Source organism: Lagopus muta, chromosome 5 (genome assembly GCF_023343835.1).
Source record: "Lagopus muta isolate bLagMut1 chromosome 5, bLagMut1 primary, whole genome shotgun sequence".
NCBI classification, from domain to species: domain Eukaryota; kingdom Metazoa; phylum Chordata; class Aves; order Galliformes; family Phasianidae; genus Lagopus; species Lagopus muta.
This window is the reverse complement of record NC_064437.1, coordinates 40,887,940-40,910,025: the sequence shown is the minus strand read 5'-3', so window position 1 is coordinate 40,910,025 and position 22,086 is coordinate 40,887,940. Positions and strand designations below refer to the sequence as shown.

At 36.6% G+C, this 22,086-nt stretch overlaps 1 protein-coding gene across 5 annotated transcripts in view; it reads right to left on the bottom strand.

Annotated features, from left to right (window-relative positions):
* Positions 1 to 3,017: 3,017 nt before the first annotated feature.
* The window catches only part of MYPN (myopalladin), a 66,095-nt gene continuing 47,026 nt past the window's right edge, over positions 3,018 to 22,086 (bottom strand). For 2 of the 5 annotated variants that reach the window (XM_048943752.1, XM_048943751.1), the window contains exons 12-21: positions 22,041 to 22,085; positions 20,263 to 20,410; positions 12,555 to 12,776; positions 11,901 to 12,050; positions 10,616 to 10,695; positions 10,014 to 10,143; positions 8,398 to 8,605; positions 7,541 to 7,724; positions 5,213 to 5,346; positions 3,018 to 3,706 (exon numbers count right to left, since the gene is read on the bottom strand). In XM_048943752.1, the coding sequence (XP_048799709.1) occupies positions 3,537 to 3,706; positions 5,213 to 5,346; positions 7,541 to 7,724; positions 8,398 to 8,605; positions 10,014 to 10,143; positions 10,616 to 10,695; positions 11,901 to 12,050; positions 12,555 to 12,776; positions 20,263 to 20,410; positions 22,041 to 22,085 (1,471 nt within the window). In that variant the 3' untranslated portion in view covers positions 3,018 to 3,536. The remainder of the gene's footprint in view (positions 3,707 to 5,212; positions 5,347 to 7,540; positions 7,725 to 8,397; positions 8,606 to 10,013; positions 10,144 to 10,615; positions 10,696 to 11,900; positions 12,051 to 12,554; positions 12,777 to 20,262; positions 20,411 to 22,040; position 22,086) is intronic. The other 3 variants (XM_048943753.1, XM_048943754.1, XM_048943755.1) reach the window with 3 other exon arrangements.

Sequence of the window (22,086 nt, the reverse complement as noted above, 5' to 3'; positions counted from 1 at the left end):
TCTGAATCAGAAAAATGATCTGCTACTGAGAATTTACAAAAATGAATATTTCTGTATCTCATTGATACAATGTTATGTTTCACAGTGTTGTGATTTAATGGACTTTTGGAAGATAATAGCTAACACTGATTCCAGTAAATGCTCTAACATTGATTTTTATTGTTGCAGGAGCCTGCCCTAAATAAGAGAATGAAATATCATGTTAGTGTGAAATCAAATCAGCTATTCAATTGAACAAAAACAATGACAAGTCAAGCTGTTCAGGAAGAGAGCACAACTGCATAGCGTGTAGTGCCTCTTGACACAGTATGATACCCTCATGGCACATGAACTCTAACAACATCAAGTTTTGTGACAACTCAGTGTTGTCTCTACTGCTTACACAAGCAATTTTTCCCGTTGGCTTTTCCATCAGTCAACAATATAAGCATCATTTTTGCATCTTCTTAATGATGAGCACATTAGTACTGCTAATTAACAGCATTTACATCCATTCACTAAGCTTTGTTTACACACTCATTGTCTAGGCTCAGAATATGCAAAGGACAAATGTTCTGTAGCAATTAAAAAGCAAAAGTTAATGACTACAGACTATTTACTTGGGATCAGATTCTGATTTTATTTATGTCAGATGCACTGAAAGTAATTTCTCTGACTTACACATTATGTAGGGAAGTGTGATGGATAAAAATTCGATCCTTCTGCAAATAAATACTGTCAAAGAGAGAATATTTATAGTTCAGGTGACAGATTTTGGTGATGCACTCTGTAGCCTAGTTTGCTGTGAATCTGCAGGGTCGTCTTATTTAATGACTTAGAATTAATCCTTCTTATACAGATTTCTGGGAAAAGCAGTAGCTTTTGTCTGCCTCAACAACAAGAACAAAAAGTACGTTTAAAAAAAATGTAGCACTTATCCTTCAGCTTGTCTGCTTAAATTATAATTATGTAAGTCAAGAGAGATTTTATCTGTGCTCTCTGTCTTTTGGTTTGTGCCAACTTTTTGGACATGATGTCTGAAATGTGAGAATCACTACTAATGTCAGTAATATTCAGAGGTATGATTCTAGAACTGGTAACCAAGTATTTGCAAATAATAGGTACTATTATTTTAAACTATGTAAAAAATATCAGATAGCATGCTTACCCTTCTTGCTAGAATTGCGTAGTGGGATATATCACAGCCCAAAGGAGAAGCTTGTGCCTGCTTGATTTCTTAGTTTCTACTCAGTCAATAGGAAACTTTATCCATATAGGACATTCAGACAGGCAGAGGAAAGTAAAATAATGTAGGACATTATAGGATGACTCAGGTTGGAAGGAACCTCAGGAAATCATCCAACCCCTTAAAGCTAGGTAAGGGGCCCACTGTTGTATTCTAAAGAGGAAAAGAGCTTGACTAACAAAGTCTGAGGAATGATAGCCAATTTTGAATACTTTGGGTCAAAATCCAGTTTTCAGTTCTGACATGAAGTAATGAAAAGACTGGAATTAGATCTTTCATGTCTTAATTTCCTCTCATCTTTCCCAACAGCACTGAATTAAATAAAATCCAATAACTTTCTTTGGATTATTTTCTCAAGCATATTTACAAACATGGGAATTTTAAAATTATTATTTTACTATTTTTTTTTAAACCAACTTTGACTAACTGAGCCATCCTGAAAACAAGTGAAGAGTAGAGGAATAAGGGTTTCTCTATTCCAGAGGCCCACAGTTTGTCTTACACTGAGCACCTCGTAACTGAAATCCACTTGAGTTAACATACTGCTTTTCATACCAATTAGTTGTATCTTACTTGCTGGAAAGGAGATACAACATCAGCAACAACTGGCATTTCTCCTTTCTCACTGAAGTAACTGTTTCTGGTATTGTCTATCAGGATAAGAATATGTTTTAGCTTCCTGATCTGCTCAGTCTGGGGTGAATCATACCTGAGATTTCTAACAAAAGCAGGGAAGTTATAATGGTGAGTTTATATTATGGTGGTTTTGTGATGTGCGTTATGGTACTCACATAGGAAATGGAATAGTACAGTATATTCACTTCCCATGAATCTTCAGGGAACTAAGAGTCAGTGATATCATTAAGTTGCTTTTGTAGGAAATCAGGAATGAAAGGCTTTCTCTTTCTCAAGTCTCTGTCCATATCCAGTATCCTTCTGTTCTTAAGATAATTCCTCATTGTTTTCTTTGCATTTGTAAGTTAAGTTACACTTTTAACTTTGCAAGAAGTCCAAATAGGATCTAACCCGATAGTATCTGTTAATTTTTCTTTTCATTTTTCATCTTTTAATTTTACTTGTCCAAAGAAGAGGAATAACAGTAACTTAAAGAGGCAAGAAATAATCTTAGTCACAGATTCTAAATGCTGTACAACTGTGCAGATGCTAAATGTATTTAAATCAATTAAGTGTTCTTAACACCTTCTGTTGCATCTTCATTAGATTCTTATATACTCCTATTATTTATAGTAGAATTTAAGTCCATAGATTTTTGTCTATTAATGAAATTTTCTGTCTTAACAGTAGATGCCATACTTGTCATTGTTTCCTAAATATTGATGAAATTGCTGATTTCCAGCAGATCATAATTCCTTTTCAGTTAGAGGAAAAAATGAGGTATATGGTAGATACTTTTCTTTCAGTCACATTAAAAATGGGAAGAAAGAGACTGATATTTGAAAACTCTGAAGTTACAAGCTTGGTATGAGTTTATGTTCAAAAGCAGAGAATTGCTACCAGTGTAAGGAAAAAAAAAAAAATAAAATACAAAGCACATCTGGAAAATAGTTTCAGCTACGAGTTCTACAGAACATGCTTCAGACTACAGGAAGATTAGTGTCCTATGTTAGAGCCCTGGGCACATGTCCTATACCTTACTTTATGATCATTATGCCATGAGTACACAGTTCATGGAGTATACACACGCACACAAATATAAATATATAAGGTATACAGCTGTACCTACATGGAATTCTATACTTATCTAGACTTGAGTTCAGCAATTATAAGTCTATCTGGCTTAATCATATATAAAAATGAGTTACATCTTTTTCCTTGTACTTGTGCTTTGTGATTATCTGGCTTTTTTTTTTTTAATTTTTAGAATTACATTCAAAGTCATGTTGTTTACCCTCATTCAGGATTATTGTTATTGTAATATCAGTGTTTTCACTGGGCAGTATTCCAGCAAAACATCATCAATCCTTAATGTAGCTTGCTACAGGAGGGTAGCTTTAATTCTAGCAGTAGAAGTGGTATTGGCTTTTAAGTGCTGAAAACTATGTTTACTATGTAATTCTTAGCAAACTACACAGTACTGAATTTATTGCACAACACTCCATACCACAATTATCCTGCAGAAAAATACTATGCAGAAGTCTTGTATATGTTACTTGCAAAATCTGCAGCAGCAGTACACTTAATTACAAAGAGGTTGCTTGTAAACCTTGAGCATCTTGACTTGTACCTCTTTATTTTTTTCAGTTCTAGTATTTCTGCAAGTGTAACTGGAACCATTGTTCATCTGTCCGTTTCAAAGTTCATCGCTTTCCACCATCTTTTGAGTTGGGGATGAAAACAACACAGGGCTTTCAGTAGCTGGGAAGCCAGAATACATGTCGAGTCCTTGGCCAGTAAGGTTTGCATACCGGCTACTCCCAGGTCGAAGCTTTATTTGTTGTGGAATTTGATGATGCCACTGAGCTGAAGCAACAAAAACAGAACAGGCTGCATAAACCTCTGAATAAATTAGCAATGAAACAACAGAAGTCAACGTGCACAACTGCTAAGTTCCTTCCAACATCCTCGAAGGGAGCACAGCAGTTTGTTCCCTGTCTTAGAGTCTGTTCCTTCAAATATTGCCATCTGTATAGTTTACATTGAGTACTTTTATTAAAATATTAATAGACAAATTTCCACCCCTTTTCAATTCAATAGGAACGTTTACATGAATTTCAGTAAGTCCACAAATGAACCATTTAATCTGTAAGCTTTCTCCAAGCTCTTGCAAGCAAAAGAAAAGACACATTACAGCATGAGCAGAGATAAACAAATGGGAAGTAACTATCATTCTGTACTATTCCATTCCTTGGAGGACTTTTCTTTCTGGCTTTTCTTCTGGTGGTATTTATTTTTGAAATCAATACTCTCACTATTGTACTTCATTCTTTACAAACAGAACTGTAAATACTAGAGCACACCTTCACTTGAAATAGCATGAAGAAAAGTACTTTCTGTCATTCTGGCATACAAGACATGTAGACTCTTAAGAAAATACAGCTGGAATCAGGACACATTTCTGACTCCTCCCCCCCCCCTCCCTTTTTTTCTTTTTTTTTGGCTTTTAGTGTTCATCCTTCATATAAAACCTTAACTTCTGTCTCCCCACATTTAGACACCTGGGGAATTACTTTTCATTTTGTATGTTTGCTTTTGAATCAATCTCTGCTCAGCTCTCTTGATTATTGAATTACTGTTGTTTGTGTCACCACAAGATGGCAGAAAACGTACAGAGATGCGCTGATGACCTACGGTTATCCCTGATAAGTTTTATTATTCCACTTTTTTTTTTTTTAATAAAAAAGCAAGATTGAAAACTATTTTTGAGGGCATGGATATAACCCTGTCTTCTTTTTATTTTTATTGCTTAAGTAATCAAAGTTTTTTTTTGTTGATGTATACAAATTACCTTAGCTAGTATATGCATCTTGCATAGATACAGAGAAGTTAAATATTGTGCCATAGTTCTTGAACTAGGCTTAAGCGTTCTGAGTCTTCAATCAGCACATTACCATCTTAGCTAGCTTGCATTACTTAGGCTCCCTGAAAGAAGGGGCTTTTAAATGTGCAATTTGTTATTCTTTCTCAGCTCAGTGCAGAAGCACTACTATTTGCCTCTAAAGGAACAGAGGTAAGGTTTAATCTGAATACACATTTATTGTACTTCTATGTGTCTGTGAAAGGTGGAAAGCAGAAGTAAAAAATATTGTACAACGTTTCTCCTGTCCCACATCAGTTGAATGGCAAGTAATCTCATAATTTAACTGCATTGTTCTATCTCCTCCTGGTGGCCATGTTAAAATGGAGCCATGCAGTGATAGCGTAATGTCTAATCCATGGCAAAACTGGGAACGTAAGAGCAAAGAATTAGTTGAGAGCTAGGACTGTCACTGAAAATAAATTCTGATTTATTTACTAGCCAGTACTTACCATATATGTCAAGTCTAGCAGTACAAGAGACAATACCAGCTTCGTTTTTTGCAGACAAGGTATACCAGCCAGCATCTGCTTTCCTGGCAGGCTGAATCAGAAGGCAGACATACCCTGTTGTATCTTGGTGCATGCTGGGAAAACAAGTTTTTTAGGCTTAGAATTTGTCAGGAGCATGTCATCTCTGAGATTTTGCAATATGTATATCCGCTATGAAATAAAAAAATCACAACTTCTGTTCCTAAAGAACAGACTGTGACCTTTACACTCAATAGACTTCCAGGATAGCCCCAGACAATAATCTGAGCAGCTGAAATCTATTCTTGCTCCTTTCAGCTGTGAAAAGCCATGGTGTTTTTATTCTGTATGTGCTAATATTGGAATTGCTTATTGAATTCCAGTGAAATAAGCCCCAGCAAAGCTGCTGGTGAGTCATACTGTATCTTTTTTTCAAGCACAGAATCTAGAAGAATAACATTTGTACAAAGTTGTGGTATTTTCACAACAGTAATCAGAGCTAGTCAAATTTCCTCATGGCACCCTTTTCCATTCCAAGAGAAATGCCTGAAAGGCAAAATTAATTAATCGAAGATTAATTTGGACAACATTCAGAGTGAAATTTGTTTCATTATTGCCTCTTCTTCATTTGCTCTTAAGTAGACTGTGACTTTTTGGCCACAGTTCTCAGGAAAAAATAACATTTGATAGTATGTCAGAGAACTGAGGTTCCTCTGTTCTCCAGGCTGTGGTTGGTTGTCTTATCAGTTCAAATGTTTCCCTCGATATAAGGGAAGAAGTGGGAGATAAGCACATCAGCATGTTTGAAATTGGAGGATGTTTTGAAATTTGACATTATGCTTTCATGTAAACTGGAATGAAATGCCAAAATACAAAATTTCAGGTAAAGAGGACAATTTGTGCATTAGGCAGCTCCTAATAACAGGAACATTCAGCCTCTGCTATCAGCACTACATAATTTGCTTTATGCTAAGACAGAGTAGTACAGAAAGTCATGAGTGTCTATATCTTAATACAAAAGAAGGTCTTTTGGATCCATAGAATCATTAAGGTTGGAAAAGTCCTCTAAGATCATCTAGTCTAACTGTCAACCCATCACCACCATTCCCACTAACCCATGTCCCTAAGCATGACATCTACGTGCTTTTTGAACCTCCAGGGATAGTGACTAGCACTTCTCTGAGCAGCCTATTCCAATATTTGACCACGCTTGTGGAAAGAATTTTTTCCTAATATGCAACCTGAACCTTCCCTGGCATAACTTGAGGCCATTACCTCTCATCCCGTTGCTGTTACCTGAGAGAAGAAACCAACTCCCTTGTCACAACCTCCTTTCAGGGCGTTGTAGAGAGCGATAAGGTCTGACCCGAACCTCTTTCCTCTCCAGACTAAACAATCCCAGTTCCTTCAGCCACTCCCCATAAGGCATATGCTCCACACCCTTCATACCTTCGTTGCCCTTCTCTGGATACACTCCAGCACCTCAACGTCTTTCTTGTAGTGAGGAGCCCAAAACTCACTGGAAGATTGGATCAAGTAAACTTTCCTGTCACAACAAATGCTGCTGCTGAGTCAGCTTTCTTTGCAGAGAGACTGCAGGCTACATATGTGAAAATGTAGTGCTTTTTGTAGTTGATAGCAAACGGCCAATGTCTGCATAAGATCAGTAGTTGGAGCCAACTAAAATCATATTTGTGCTGAAGTATCAACCATTTTAAGCAAACAAACAATTTTTTTAATCACAGCTGCAAACACTAATAAGTTTTTTGAAAAATAAAAAATATCAATGTATTTGAATGGAAGAGCTGAACCTGATCACTGTTGCATCTTTTAAGAGAGGATCAAAGCCTTTGCCTGTGTTTGTGACCAAGCTTTGTTATCGACTTCCATATCTGATGTGCTAAGCTCTCAGTTATTCCATGCTGTGTAGCATTCATGCCATAATCTAATTGTTGAGTTTGAATTCATTTATATTTAGAGCTTAACTGGGGAAAAAATAGTTTAGAGAGCAAAGAAGCTGCTAAAGCCCATGAAAAAATACTGTAATAAATTCAATAACAAGATATTTATCACGCCTGTGGCCCAAAAGGCTTATTGCTACCCTCTGAGGCACTGGCACATTATGCTCCATGCCTTTTTCTGTACCAAGGACATAGCTCTTCATGTCACACAGCGAAGCCAGCATTTTAAAACGTTATGTGGGAGAAATAGTTTTAAGAAGAGCAACACCTGTTTCAGTAAAAAGCTGTGTGATAAAAACAGTTGGTCTGGCTACAAGAAACTTCAGTTATGGATATGCTGTTACAGTACCTCATTCTCTCTCTGTTTGATGGGATGGTTTCATTATCCTTCTTCCAGTAAAACACAGGAGGTGGCATTCCCACCACCCTGCACTCTAATCTGACTGGGTACCCTTCAGGAACACCACAGTTCTGAAGCTTCTCCAAAAACATGGGAGCTTTTTTTACTTCCTTTGCTGGAAAAAGAAACAGAACTAGTGAACAATAGATACTGTATTCTGATTCTGATTGTCATTGAACAATGTAGAAGAATGAAATAAAAAACTGTGGTAGTGAAATAGGCTGCAATTTTTTTAATGCGATAGTGGAAGGAAAGTGAAAAGCCATGACTGTAGGCTCTGTAAGAGAACATAAAACAAGTAACATGCAGAGCTGTTGTTCATTAAAGAATGTATGCATGTATGTAGGCATTGGGTCTAAACCTACTACCATAGCAGGAAATTAATGCCCAATCTATTGGTTTCAATAGCTTACACCTTGCAAGGCTTTATGATAGAAAAACACTCAAATTTGAATTTCTATTATTCAAATATACTGTTAAAATCAATGAAACTGGGAAAGGCATCTAGAAGACTATGCATATTTTATGAATTCAGATTCTTGGCATTTTCTGTGAAGAAAATTAAGAATGTTATTTTTCCAAGGCAAGAGAAGTAAAATAATGAAGATTCAGAATTCTTACAGCCCTCTGCTAGTAATAGGAATGTACCTACCAGGTCCATTTGCCTCCTGCAGCTGTAACACTGCTCTTTAACAGCTCCACTATAAGTGAATTAAATATTTTTTTATACTTTTCGGTAGATAGATTAGGCAGGGGATTTCTGAAAATAACAGCAGTACTGTGAGTAGTTTTCCAATGATTCTTACCTACAACAGTCAGCTCCAGACTAAATGAATTTTGTCCTGTTTTATTAGTGGCAAGGCAAGTATAAGTTCCAGCATCATTTTGTGAGAGAGGATCAATAAGCAAAGAGTGAACTCCAGTCTCTCTGACCAGCATCTTGTGGGTACCGTCTGGTAGCACAGGTTTGCCATTCAGAAGCCACGTCAGGTCTGGCGTTGGTAATCCACTCACCTAACAGGCAATGAAATAGATAGAGGCAAATGTCAAACTGGCATATTTTATTAAGTTAATGGGTGAGCTTGAATTCAGATGCAATCTGAATAATGTGTCAGCTTCTGTTTTTTGCTGATTAGTTCCAAAAAGGATAAAAGCGAAAAACAAATCTCAGGAGAAACATACATTGCAATGCCCATATTTTTCTTAGTCAGAAAGGACAAAACTTGATTATATAATCAGATTCCATCCTAAGCATATGCTACTTTTTTGGTTGTAATTTGGTTGTAAATGATTATAAATCAAACCCATTCAATTTAACAGACATTATAAAGTATTTTATACAAATGTCTTTGTATTTCATAATTTTTGGTGAAAAATATAGGTTATTTGTAGCTGTTAAGCTGCATGCTTTGTAACAAGATGAAGCATTTTAGAAAGTAGACTGTATTATACTTTTCAAGATCTTTCTAACAGATAAAAGTACTTGCTCATGTCCAAAATATTTATTTGCATACAATACTCTACAAACTAGGGAAAGAAGGAAGTGGAATTTGCCTGAACGAGGACTGCTTTCTTCCAGGTCTGTGCAATACCAGACATGCTTTAAGGCTTCACAAGCTCTGCCTGGATAGCAGAGCTAAGAATAGCTAAATTCTTTGGCACATTCCCTGGCAAACTTCACATTATAAATTAAGTAGTAATTGACCTTATTCATCTTCAGGGAAGTATTAACATCTGTTCTATAGCTTCTACTCTCTTCAGAGTAGGAGACATTTTGGAGCTTCAAAGAGGTCAGGGTCAGCACTACCACCACCTTCTTGTTTGTGCTACTGGGATATAGAGGAACTACCAATCTCTGTTGGAGCAGACAAATTTCTTTATATTGCTTAATAAGTGGATGCTCATTATGCATACTGTAACCTGTAACAACTCTGTTATGTGGGGATTTGAATATGTAAATTGGGATGTTTCAAGCTAGGGAAGCATAAAATGAACTGGGCTTTGTTCCCTCTTTTTCAGGAGTATTAATCTTCAGTCTAATACAATGGGAACACTATTTTGAACAGAACACAATGTGCTGAACACTCTTTTCTTGTGAATTTATGTTATTATGGATTAAGTTCAAGAATCTGGAAATACAGACAAAGGACATAGTGAACAAATCTAGCAGTCTGAACAACCCCCTAACTGAACCTTTGTTTTTTGGGGATTGTATTCTTTGCATTCTTCATACCATATAGCATGTACTGAAAAGAAATCCCCTGAATCAGTTCAGAGAGAATGGCAATAAGACATAATTTTAAACTTGGAAGTATTAAAACTTTAACATAAAGTGATCATGCTAGCAATTAAAATACTTAACAATACACATATAGAAGCAGGGATAAAAAAAATAAAAAAGAACAGAGAGTAGAGTTAATACCTTACAATCCAGCCTGCAAAGTCGCCCTTCATGTGCTACCATGTCACCTGGAGCCTGTAGAAAGTAGGGCCTGAAAAAGCGTTCTTGAACTGCTTCTTTGTCTCCTCCTTCTGGCACCCGGGAGCGTGCTCTACAACACAAAAACTGTGTGTATACATTTGGAAGCCAAATCCTTCTTTAATGTTGAATAAAGAAGAAAATTGTAGAAGAGCATGAAGATAGCTTGAGCTAAATTAAAGGGCAGACAAAAATGCATAGATTGTAATTTAAAATTACATTACGATTGAATATTGGATATTTTCTATTTAGAGAGATTATCAAATGAACTATATCATATAGTATCATTGGGTTTCCAAGCTGCTCTTTCTTTCTTTTTGCCTTTTTTGGCTGAATTTCATCTTTCTAATCCAACCCTTTCCTCTAACTCCAGTGCAACAAGTGAAATAATAGCTTACCCCACTGTTTGAAGATGACCTTCAAAAACGTTACTTTCTAGAACTGAGATACTGGGAGGGAAATGCTGCCATTATTTTCACACTTGGGTTGAGAAATGAAATAGAACGTGTTGAGATATAGCTGCCACTTATTTTGAATGCCTTTACCTGTGAGGCTGAAGTGTTGATAGTCGGCCCCGAACAGGGATACTCTGAACCATCAAGTGGCCTGAACAACTTACTCTTCCCTGCAAATCACATTGGAAAAAGAATTAATAGTTGGTTAATAGTTCATTCAATTGTAAAGCACAAATATTTAATATTTACAATGCATTAGAATTTATTTTCATTATGTGCAAAATAAGTATAATTGCTTTTTAGAAGCAAGTTCTATCAACGTGCGTTGGACTGCAGATAAGGCAGGGGTCCCTTTGTCTGCTTAGAGTGATGTGTTCCTCCAACTCTTCAAGTCTGCAACAATACATTTGGCAACAACTCTATGTAAATCAGCTGTAGTGGAAATGCTAAGTCACGGCTTGAGCCAGTGATTGAGCACCTGGTGGGAAGGCAGGGCCAACCCAGGGGAGCTGAGGTGCATGCAGTCCACCTGAGTAACCTGAGAACAGATGGAGCCAGGATCCACTGCTTCCCAGACTTTATTTAAGGGTTTGCAGTGGAGGTGGGGGGGGTACCTTGATAGAGATCCCTGTGTACCTGAGGCTTTCTAATGGTAAGGAGCTTGTTTCCTTTATTTCTGTGCCCGAAGCTGCTGCATTTGAGCATATCCTTACTGCAGCCTAGAACTTTGCTATGGTGCTATCATTGCTGTGCTTTCTATCACATTACAGCATTACACCACCTTAAGTAGCATCTGTCCCTACTTGTTTGTTCCTGCTGCTGTATTTCCACAGGTACTGTCTGATACTGACTTTGTACTAGTGTAATTTTTTTTGTCTGTGCAGCCATGTGGAAACTGAGGAATAGTTGGGTGGAAGTATAATTTAGAATTCAGGGGAAAACTTCAACTGGAAGAAGCAGCCTGATGTAGTTGTCTGTACTACTAAATAGCAAGCTGAACTAGCACAGAGTGAAGGGGAGTAGTTTGGAGCAGAAGACTATTTGCAGTTCCATATTTTTGCAGCCTAGATAAAGAATAGTTGTTTAGTAAGGATTTCAGACTTGATTTTATTTGTTTTTCCTTGCTCTACCCTTTCTGCCTGAAACATTATGACTGCCTTGTCACCATATCTCAAAAGATATCTGAATGCAATGGCAGGGTGAGGATGTCAGAAGTAGGACAGGAGTTACTATGTGAAGAAATGCCCTTAGTGATTGAAGAATCTGAAAAATCTGAATTTTGATATGGTCGCCACTCAGACTAGATGGCCTGATCTATGTTCCTAACATATACACAAAGCAAGTGTTTTTAAAGGAGGAAAATAAAATGCCTTACTTGTGGGTTTGCAGCCATAATAGTATAGTTGCCATCGTCATCATTAGTAGAAGCTTCAATATGTAAAGAACATGTTCCATCTTCTTCTCTGCTCATTTTGAAATGCGTGTTTTTCTTTGAAATCTGCTTGCCATCCTTGAACCAGTATATCTGATGAGGGGAAAAAACAGTGGCTTATGCTTGCTCTGAAGTGAAATAGTGACCGTAGCAACAGATTAAAAACATGACAGGATCTTGCCAGTTGCTTGTACAAATTTTAGAATCTTTAAAAAAAACTTACAGATGGGTCACAATGTGAAATAAAATGATTCCAGGCTGAACTGAGAAAGGTGTATGGCTCCTTCATACAGCTGGGATTGTCAGGCTCTTTTGGTTACCTCAGATCAGCTCTCATCTTTTCAAGAAGTTTTTTTTTGTTTTTATGACATTGTCTTGAAGTAATGTGGTTGTGATGCAGTCCATACAGTGCATCCAGGCTCAGGAGCAGGTATTGCTACTTTAGCAGTTTGGGGGAAATAACTTGCGTTAGAGCTCTCTTCACAGAAATATGTTCTTCCCAATGCAACTTTCCAGAGATGTGCAGGAAATATCAGGTGGTTGATTTTTTTTTTTTTTATTATTATTCCTTTACTGCTAATGTTGAGAATGACTTACCTTGGGAACAGGTATCCCAACAATTTTGCAAGTGAATGTGATAGGAGATCCTTCCATGACCCGGAAATGCTTGAGTCTCTTGTCAAAGATGGGCGCTATGTATTTGCCTGTAGGGATTTCCTCATGCTGAATTTCATCATCTGATTCATCCACAGGGGTACGTTCAAGGCGAAATTCTATTTCATTCATCAGCCTCTGCTCAAAACTTGAAATCCTGTATTCCTGCAGAGTGAGAGGCATAGCATCTGAACAAGATGAGTCATGTTATGTGGTATTTTCAGTCATTTGCACTTTTGGATTAACAATAAATGGGTGAAAATAAAAAAGCCTATAAAACTAAGACTTCTGAAAAAGTCTGAATTTATTCTGCAGATGTGGATTCTCACTGCATTTGGAGTCTGTGAAATTTAACTAATGAAACTAAGTATATTCTAAGGCAGTAAAAAAAAAAAAAATCATTTCTCAAAATTCCCAAGAAAAGTCTAAATAGTTTTACACCATCGATCAAAAAAAGAACTTTGAAACAGAATTTTTAAGGAACTCAAAAATTAGTCACCTGCTAGTTATTTAAATGAATACTGCTACGTATTTCAATTGAGAGCTAAATAAGGCATAGCATACCTACTAAAAGAGAAAGCTGGCAAAAATGTCAAATGTTTTTGGAGTACTTTACCTTCAGGATAAAACCTGACAAGTTCCTAACTGCTGTAGCAGAGAAAGCAAAACGTAAGCCCGTAAACCCTTAGAGCACTGAATAGATAGGACACTAGTATATCTCTGTATAAATGACCTCTTCCAGATAGTTTTTTGTTATTATGAGCATCTTCCATAATCCCTTGATGTCATCTAGACACTCTCATTCTTAGCAGCGCTGTTCTGCACTAGAAGGTCTCATGTCAAGACCAAGAAACATTTGATTAAATGTGTTGCTATGACATTAATCTTCGCATTAACTACCAGGTTCAGTTTGTAATACCATACCTGTATTTATCCTGGGCATTGTGAAGCACTACAGATAGTCCTGAATGGACTTGTGTGGGAGCGGATGTTTCTTAGTTACACTAACACAGACAGCTGCGAGAATATCTTACTTAAGTCATTAAAAAAAATAAAAAATAAAATCTGTGTGAACGTGTAAGACATTCACGACAGAGTGGAAGTCAGCCACTAGGTGGTACCATCCACTTTCTTGGTAGGCTTTGTTTGCTCTGTGGGCAGATCAGCTGCTGCTGGTCAGCAAACGATTTGAAACAATTAAGTTTCAAATGTTGATCTTTTTTTGTTTGTTTCACACAGCATAGCTCAAAAAATCACTTTAATAGATCAAATTTTGATATCAGTCAAGACAGTAAAAATCTGATTTCTGTTCAACCAATACGATCATTTTTCCCTTTAGATAGCAAGAGCCAGTTATAGTGTTCTAAGGGGAAAGTTAAGCAATCAGTCTTTTAGCCTTGATACTAAGAAAAGGTCTGCATGTTTTCAGGAAGGAAGAATCAAGTAAGAATCTGGGAGTGACTCCTATGTTTTAAGAAACATCTTGGTCACCAGAAGGTACTGCAGCCATATTTTGATTCTAGTCTCCCATAAACTAAGTAATTCAGATGTAAATTTTGTGGCAGCCAATGTACTGGAAAACATATTTGGAGGCTTTTTCCCTTCCACTCCCTTGAGAACTTTTAAATATATTCCTTCACATTGCTCATGCACTCCTTAGCAGCAGAGAGCAAAGTCTGTGGAAAAAAAATTTCTTCTGACAGAGGATATTTTTTTTCCCTGGGTCAGCCAATAGTACCTATTGATTCTATACATAATTCTAAGAACAAAATTATTTTCAGTGCTTTCACATGCTGTGTGGCCTTTGGAAATGTGTACGCTAATTAAGGACTAATTAAGCTAGATATAATCTCTTTCTCTCTTTCCCTTCAACCAATGATCAGTCACATGATAAAATATAGCAGGTGTGGTAGCCTACCTGTTTAAATGTGTTAGTTCTCTTTATGTAAAGAACCTTTAACAATTGTGTAACTATTTCTGGATATTGCTGATATGATAGCATAATTATATCAGAAATGCCATATCTGGCTTTATGTTTCTAACTTGTTATGTCTAGAACTTCGGTACTGCTAAGTACTTTTCAAGGGCAGCAGGGCTGATGAACAGGAGGTGAGGTAACCCACAAATCTGTCACCTCAGAAACTAGACACAGTAAATCCATGGTGACTTTACACTCTTATAAGGCCTCTGAGCTCAGATTAGAATAAAATGAATGAAGATATAAAAGTATTAAAAATAAGGAAGAAATTATTGATGATAAGGCACTGAAACAGGTTGTCTCCATCAACACTGGGCTCTTCTCACTGGCTTCTGCATCTTCGTCTATGGAAGCCACAAGAATGATTATCTTTTCATGCAGATGAAAAGACAGTTTCTGGCCTGGGAATTATATGGGCTGACTGCATGTGTTTGGACTGCCTGTTTTAAGGACTTATAATCAAGGGCACATATAACATTTTTTATTGTAAAATATTAGGATTCTTGCAGTGTATTATATTTATACTTCACTCTTAGTCTTTTAAATGTGTTGATAGTGTGCATACATGTGTTTGTATGTTTTCACATAAACCAACAAGGCTAAATTAACACTGCTGTTTAAAATTTTAACACCAGCATACATAGATCAAAGCAGTTACATTAAACTTCCTTTAAAGAACAGAAATCCCTGAAATAAGGAGAAATGCATACGGAACATAATCTTCATAATTTTTTTTCATAGGTGATAGATTGCCTTCTAGGATTATCAAGGATAGAATATGCCTGTTAATACGGCTTTCTGAAGAACTGTTTTCATCACATAAGCCATAAAACTATTTCTGAATATGTTTACATAAGCGTAGTAGGGCAAAGTGTGCTGATGTGATTTACACAAGTGTTTTGTCAAGTGAACAAGAACAGAACAAATCAATTTGGTCAGTGGGTACGTTGTTAATACTGGGCTAGAGTTCAGCATACTGAAGAGACTAAGGGAATGAGTACAAAGGTTCCAGCTCTGCTTCTGGGTCAAAAACATAGAGAGCCAGCTACATTTTGGCAACTTCTGTGAAATGTAAAAATGTTGCGGTCAAGTAATCGTGGAAATTACTACTGATGTAAAGGTTAGAGAAGTTTTATTGAATGATGATTCAGATACACTATATAAAGGTTTTATTCTGATTACCACTCATTGCCAATTCCATACAAGTTCCCCAGTTCAATCTCAGTGTTGTAACTTATATTAGATTGGCTTTTTGGCAGAATTATTCTAAATCCAGTTAACAATTTGTCTAAGAAGCTGGCATATATTGCATCTAAGTGTCTTTTTCCAAGCTGTAACAACTTGGCTTTAAAGTCTTTTGACTGAAGTCTCCTTTTTAGTTTGGGTTCCCTCTATGTCTTCCCCCATACCACTGCCCTGGAAGTCAGGATAAAAAACAGCTAATCACTGATCATTATCACTCAAGCAATTTATTACTTGGAAATGATTTATTTTGGTCTTCTTACATGGCACAGAGCACAAATGTCATAGTATCCACATGTGAATATGAATACTTGAAGAATCTAGCTATTCATCTGTGGTACACAGACAATTGTCAAAATACAGATCAGCTCAAAGTGATTGAACAAGATGAAAACAGAAGAAAAGGCAAATTAAGTTTATTTCTCCAACTGCCATGAGCTTATCAGCTTGAGAGCATGAGCAGCTCAAGATTCCTCCCCTAGGTGATGAGTTCTTCAAGCCAGGATCCTTACCAGAAATGAAAGTATCTGTACTTTGTTGATTAGATCAAGGTCTCGAGAAGCCATCTGCAAGTGATTGTTTAAGTACTCACTGCTATGATTATTGGGAGTTTAAGCCTATTAATACCAGGGTCTCATAATTTCTTTGGGTTCTTAAATCCCTTTTCATTTCTAGTTTAGAGCAAACAAGCTTCAGTAAGGATTCCATGAGACTTAATTCCCACCTATAGTCCAAAATTACCTGCATTTGCTGTCTTCAGTATATGATGGGTATATTTTTGAGCAGGATTTTTGGAATGCTTGAATTAAGTATAATTATTATGCTCCAAGGAACAGACTTCTTTGTGATTCTTGAGACCTTTCTGATGCTGACTTAGTATGGGAACTACAAGGAAATGATTCTGTGTTGTAGTGTTAGTGGTGATGTGGTCTGTGTGATCAACTAGGTTCTGCATACAGTTTTAGAGGCCATGCTATTTAATGATATAAAAATTTTTGGACAAACCCTGTATACATTCAACTCTCAAATTAATTGTGAAGTATTCATTAGCAGAAGTAAAGAATATACATATGGTGGCTGGGAATAACGGCATTATTTTCTAAACAGCTATAGCTTTACTCTTTGCCCTAAAAGTAAGGCAGTCTGGGTCTTACATAACACACCAAAGAGCAGTGCCATGTGATGTTCTTCACAGGAAATGACATAGATATGTGGGCACAACTTAATATTCTTTTTCTGGGGAAAAAATGGTTTAAAAGAGGCATAATACTTTAGTCTTTATTTTTGCACAACTGATTCCTTTAATTTTATCATTGTACAGAATGCTGAGGTTTATTTTACCTCCGTTTTCTATTGTATATTACTTGTGTAGCAAATTTTAAAGGAGATAATGTCATTCATTTCTAGGATTTGTCCACAAAGCATAATTTCCTCTTTTTGTCCCACTTGTGTGAAGACTAAATGTCTTTAGCCATTTAGAATGATCACTTTTCATTACAGATCTATATATTTTTTTCAATTTGCCAAAATGTCCTAAAATTGTCTGCCCCTTTCTTCCCATGCTTAGTCTTGTTTTTACGTGGTATATTCCGATTGAATGTTGTGAAGATACCTTATTTGCAAGGAAGGTGAAAGGCTCAATGGACTAGAGTGAAAATTTGGGGAAGTGCACGTAATAGTGGCTGTGCTCCTTGCTCATCAAATAGCACAGTGGCCTGGATGCTCACTGATCTTATGAGTCTTGGATGTTTTGTTTCAAACTTGGTTCCCAAGAGGAACCTCTAAGCTCCGTTCTATTAAGGCATTATGGAGGTAGAGATGAATGGACGGGGAAGTTATTGCTCTCTTTGTGCATAAATACTGAAATAACCACTGGAGCAAGGAGAAGAATCCAGGTGTTTGTCCTAGTTCCTAGGCAGGAGAGTCCTCTTTCTCTCATGTCCCTCTTTGTATCTGTCTTTTTTTTCTCCAGCAGAAACTGGAAGAATTCTAGCAGCTTCCTTAGACAACCCTAACCATTAAGCTGAAATGCCCCACTAAGTGAGGGCCTGTTCCACACTGTCTGAAACTTTTTGTTTTGTTTTTGTTACTGAGCTGTAAAAGCTGAGAGACAGACTTAAGTATCCTTGTCAGGAAGCTGTTCTGAAAGGTGGAATTTCTAGATTTCTATCCTGCTAGTGAAGAATTGTCTGGGCTACAGCCTGAAATAATGCTGTACCCACTGGCAAGAAGTTAGGCTGTCCTTCTGGGGGTTAAAAGCTGTAAACTTGACTGTCCTCAGATCAAGGAAGAAACTGAGTTAAGTCTCCTGTGTCTTGCTGCAATTGGATAAAACTGATACTCAAATAGTGTATCTTCTGTTTGAAAGAACTGAGCAAATGTGATTTTGGATGTTTAGAATAACTGAACCACACTTTTTTTTCTCAACATTCCTAATTGTACAAATTTTTACCTGGCAGTATAATATGCTACCATCCACATAAGTCACAAGTATGGTGTTTTTTTTTTCTAGTAAAAACGACAGCTTGTTATTGATGTGCTTCATCAAAACTGCAGGTTAGAATCTTAGCAAAATCATATTTGTATTTCTGCCTGACTACCATAGCTGTACAAATCTGAAGACTAATCTGTTTTATGCAACATCAGCAAGATTACCAACTACATCCTGATTCTGGATTTCTTTGGTGGTGGTGATGAATGATGTACTGGATGAAACAAAAGGAGTACACCTGGATTATTAGATACCATGCTGAGTGTATAATGCTGACACATAGGAAAATCTTGACTTGTAAGCTAAACACTTCGCATGGAAGGCAATGATAGATAATAAATAGAGCATCAGTATGTAAATCACTCATTCTTTACTGCAATTTATACAGTAATACAGAAAAAATACCTTTACCTTAAGACACACATGGTCATCTGCATTTTTATTCTGGGTGATCTCTACGTGCTCTGCAGATACTGTCAATGAGGTCAAATGCTGCTATTGAATTTTGGTGTTATACTAAAGGTAATGCTATAGGACACTTTTTATAAGAAGGAGATTTTGAAATTGCATGTAGAAGATACAAGGAAGCCAACAGTTGAGGATTCTTAGTGGATGTTTAACTCCATCATCTCTTAAACAGAGTAGAGTTGCACTTGTACTTAATAGAAAGTGAATAAGGTTCTTTTCTCGCATCATAACAATCAATTTAATGCAAACATGTAACACATGAGATGAAAATGTCTCAGTTTAAAATTTAACTACAAGAAGTAAAAACAGAACAAAATGAATGCAAATCCAGCTCTATAAGATGTGATTCTCATATTGTTGATTGTTTTATAAATGGCAAAGCAGTAGGAATTTTGAACAATGCTACACAACTAGTCTCTTTAAATAATCACTGCTTTCACTGAGGAGAAAAATTAGACAAACTTTTTCAGCGTTTCAGGGATTTTGGAATTAAGTTTTTTGTTTGGTGTCATTTGGAATAGTAAGTATATAAATAACTTCTGTGTCAGCAGATAGCTTTGACATTAGTGGTCATCACTGTTTCTGAAGAGATTATCATGCAGTTAACTTGAAAGACCGATCAGTATTTCACAGTAGCTTTCCATATAATTTCTCTTAGTACCAGAGCAAGTACAAATTGTAACACTCGTGATTCATCTGCAAAACACAGTGCTTGCCAGTTGTTTTACTCGAAGCTAAAAAAATCCACCCAAAACAGGTATTACACTGCAGTTGTTCAGAGAGGATAACTTATTCCAGAAGTTCCATGGCTTTTTGCTTATCTTTGGATGTTCCTTGTCAGAAGGGCTAATAAATGTGAAAAGTTACCTTACTGATGACAGATCAGGATAAACCATTACTTGCTATGTTAAGTCTGTGCTGGTGGGATGACTATGGAGGACTCCACTGCTGAGGTGAGAACAGTAATCGCTTCTGGCCACACCAGCTATCTGGAAGTACTTAGCACACTCTACAAGGGTGAATGAACCTGACTTATCGTGATCTTAACCTCAAAATATTATTTCATTTTTAATTTTTGTTATTTTATAGACACTGCCCAGACTGGCGCATTTATTGCTTCCAGTTAAGAATGAACTGATTAGTACTTCCTTGAGCTTTAACAACTCAAAGTAGAAAAATGAAATCCAATGTGCTTCTGTGAGAAGAAGAGTTTTGCATTCCTACCACTCTCTAATAGAGATGATCAAAATGAAAAATGCTAAAATGTCACAAACTAAAACCTCTAGAGCTGCATCCCCTCGTATTTCCCTCTTAAAGCTTCACTTTGCTGTTCCAAAACACTACTTACCACAAAAGCTTACTTGGCAAAGTAGTATAGCAGCTTTAATTGTGTAAACACCATTTATGCCACAAGTTGCATTACATACAAAGTTCACAAGAAAAAATTACTTTGTAATGCTTGATTTTCTTACCTGCTGGCTACTTTGTTGATTAGTATCATCTCTGAAATGTAGTTTTCTTTCCAGGTCCTTCACAAGTGCAGCTTTATTTTCCCGAATAGATTCATCTGTTGGTAACTGCAAAGGCTTTGGATTTTTCTTTGTTACTCCCTGGGTTGAGCTATTAAAAGAACATTCTTATATGCATACTAATACACATATATTCACCTGCATGATATATTAAGATTCAGTTATCTGAATATAAGCCATATAAGCCAAAGCATAATATACAATTTTTTTTTTGGGGGGGGGGGAGGGGGGGGGAGGGGGGGGGGAGGGGGGGGGTACTATTCTTGTGGTGTTTCTCATTCTGATTAATGCTATCAAGAATGAAATACATTTTAAAGAGAATAAACGTTACAGTATTATAATAAAACTCTAGGTTCTGTTTTGATGTATCCTGGAACAATGTTGCAATGGATTAATGCCATGATTATACAACTAGTAGGTTTTCCTATATCATGCAATAATTTGGTAAGTTAGTACAATTTCATATTGACTTTTATCTCACATCTTCAGTGATGACTTACTTTCTATCACTTTCCTTCATTTCTCTCACTTTTTTATGACACACATATAAAGCAGTTCTTTTTGATTTTGTAGATGTAGCATGTTTTCTTTTGGTGAGGTCTGAAAATAGCAATCTCTAGACTATCGTTTAAGAACTGAAACACAGCAGTCACATGATACTAGAGTACAAAGTTCTAGATTTCCAGTAGTTAAGATCTTAATAACAGCTCTAGGTAAAAGGCATGACTGACAATTGCTGTGCAAAGTATCTCCCTGTGGATTGTTCTGCATAAAAGATTCCAAGTATGTGCCACAGAGTGATTCTGATGACCTACCTGTGCTGAGCAATTAGGAAGTGATGGAGCAGGGATGCAACAATGATTTGAAGCCAGGATTTCCTGGCACAGAAGGTGGTGAATGCTGTGTATATGGCGGCGCATTTTCTGTTGTAACTGCAGATCCATGGATGCATTATCAGTAAGATAAGTAGGAGTCTGTGCTTACTGATGGTTATCACTAACTGGAAGTGTACCGTTAGTAAAGTGGGAGATATTGCTCGCTTTGTACGGGATTTGGAGTTGTAAGAATAGAGTTGTACAGATGCTAACCATGCTAACACAGAACTCAGTCTCTGCAAAAAGGATAGTAATTTTAACTCTGTATGTGAGAAAGGAACTGTAAAGGCCACAATCTTTCTAGCATATCAGTACCCTGATTTGCTTGTATGGTGCTATTGTCATTTTGTCAAGAAATCATGCTGGCTGTCAGTTAAAATATATCTGTGCAAACCATTAATTCTTCTGAGATTTTCAATGAGGTCTTAAATACAGGAAGTATTGCAACCAGAAAAATAATTTTCCATAAGTTATTCCTTTAGATCTACCATGTGTAGGAAATTGCATGTTGCCAGGTACCTTTTAAAAGTTGTGCTTACAATAGTGCTAACACGCAGTGCTTGCAATACGTAAGAATGCTTTTGTAGCTGATGTAGGCAAATAGTCTTACAGTGACTTAACCTGCAAGCTCATTAAATCTTTTTTTCCCCAGTAGAATAGTCCTATTAATCTCTGACTGAGCCCCCATACTGTTGTAGGCATCTACTTGAAAATTCTCTATAGCTTGAATTTATCTTGCTTTGAAGAGAAGATAAATAAAATATATAAGCTTATTTTTATAGAAACTTCTCTCTTCTTAACTGAATGTAAAGGTTAGAAGAAATAATGAGAATATATGTCACTCACTCTATTTTATGAATGACCCGCGTTTCAGGAAGCTCTTCACTGAACC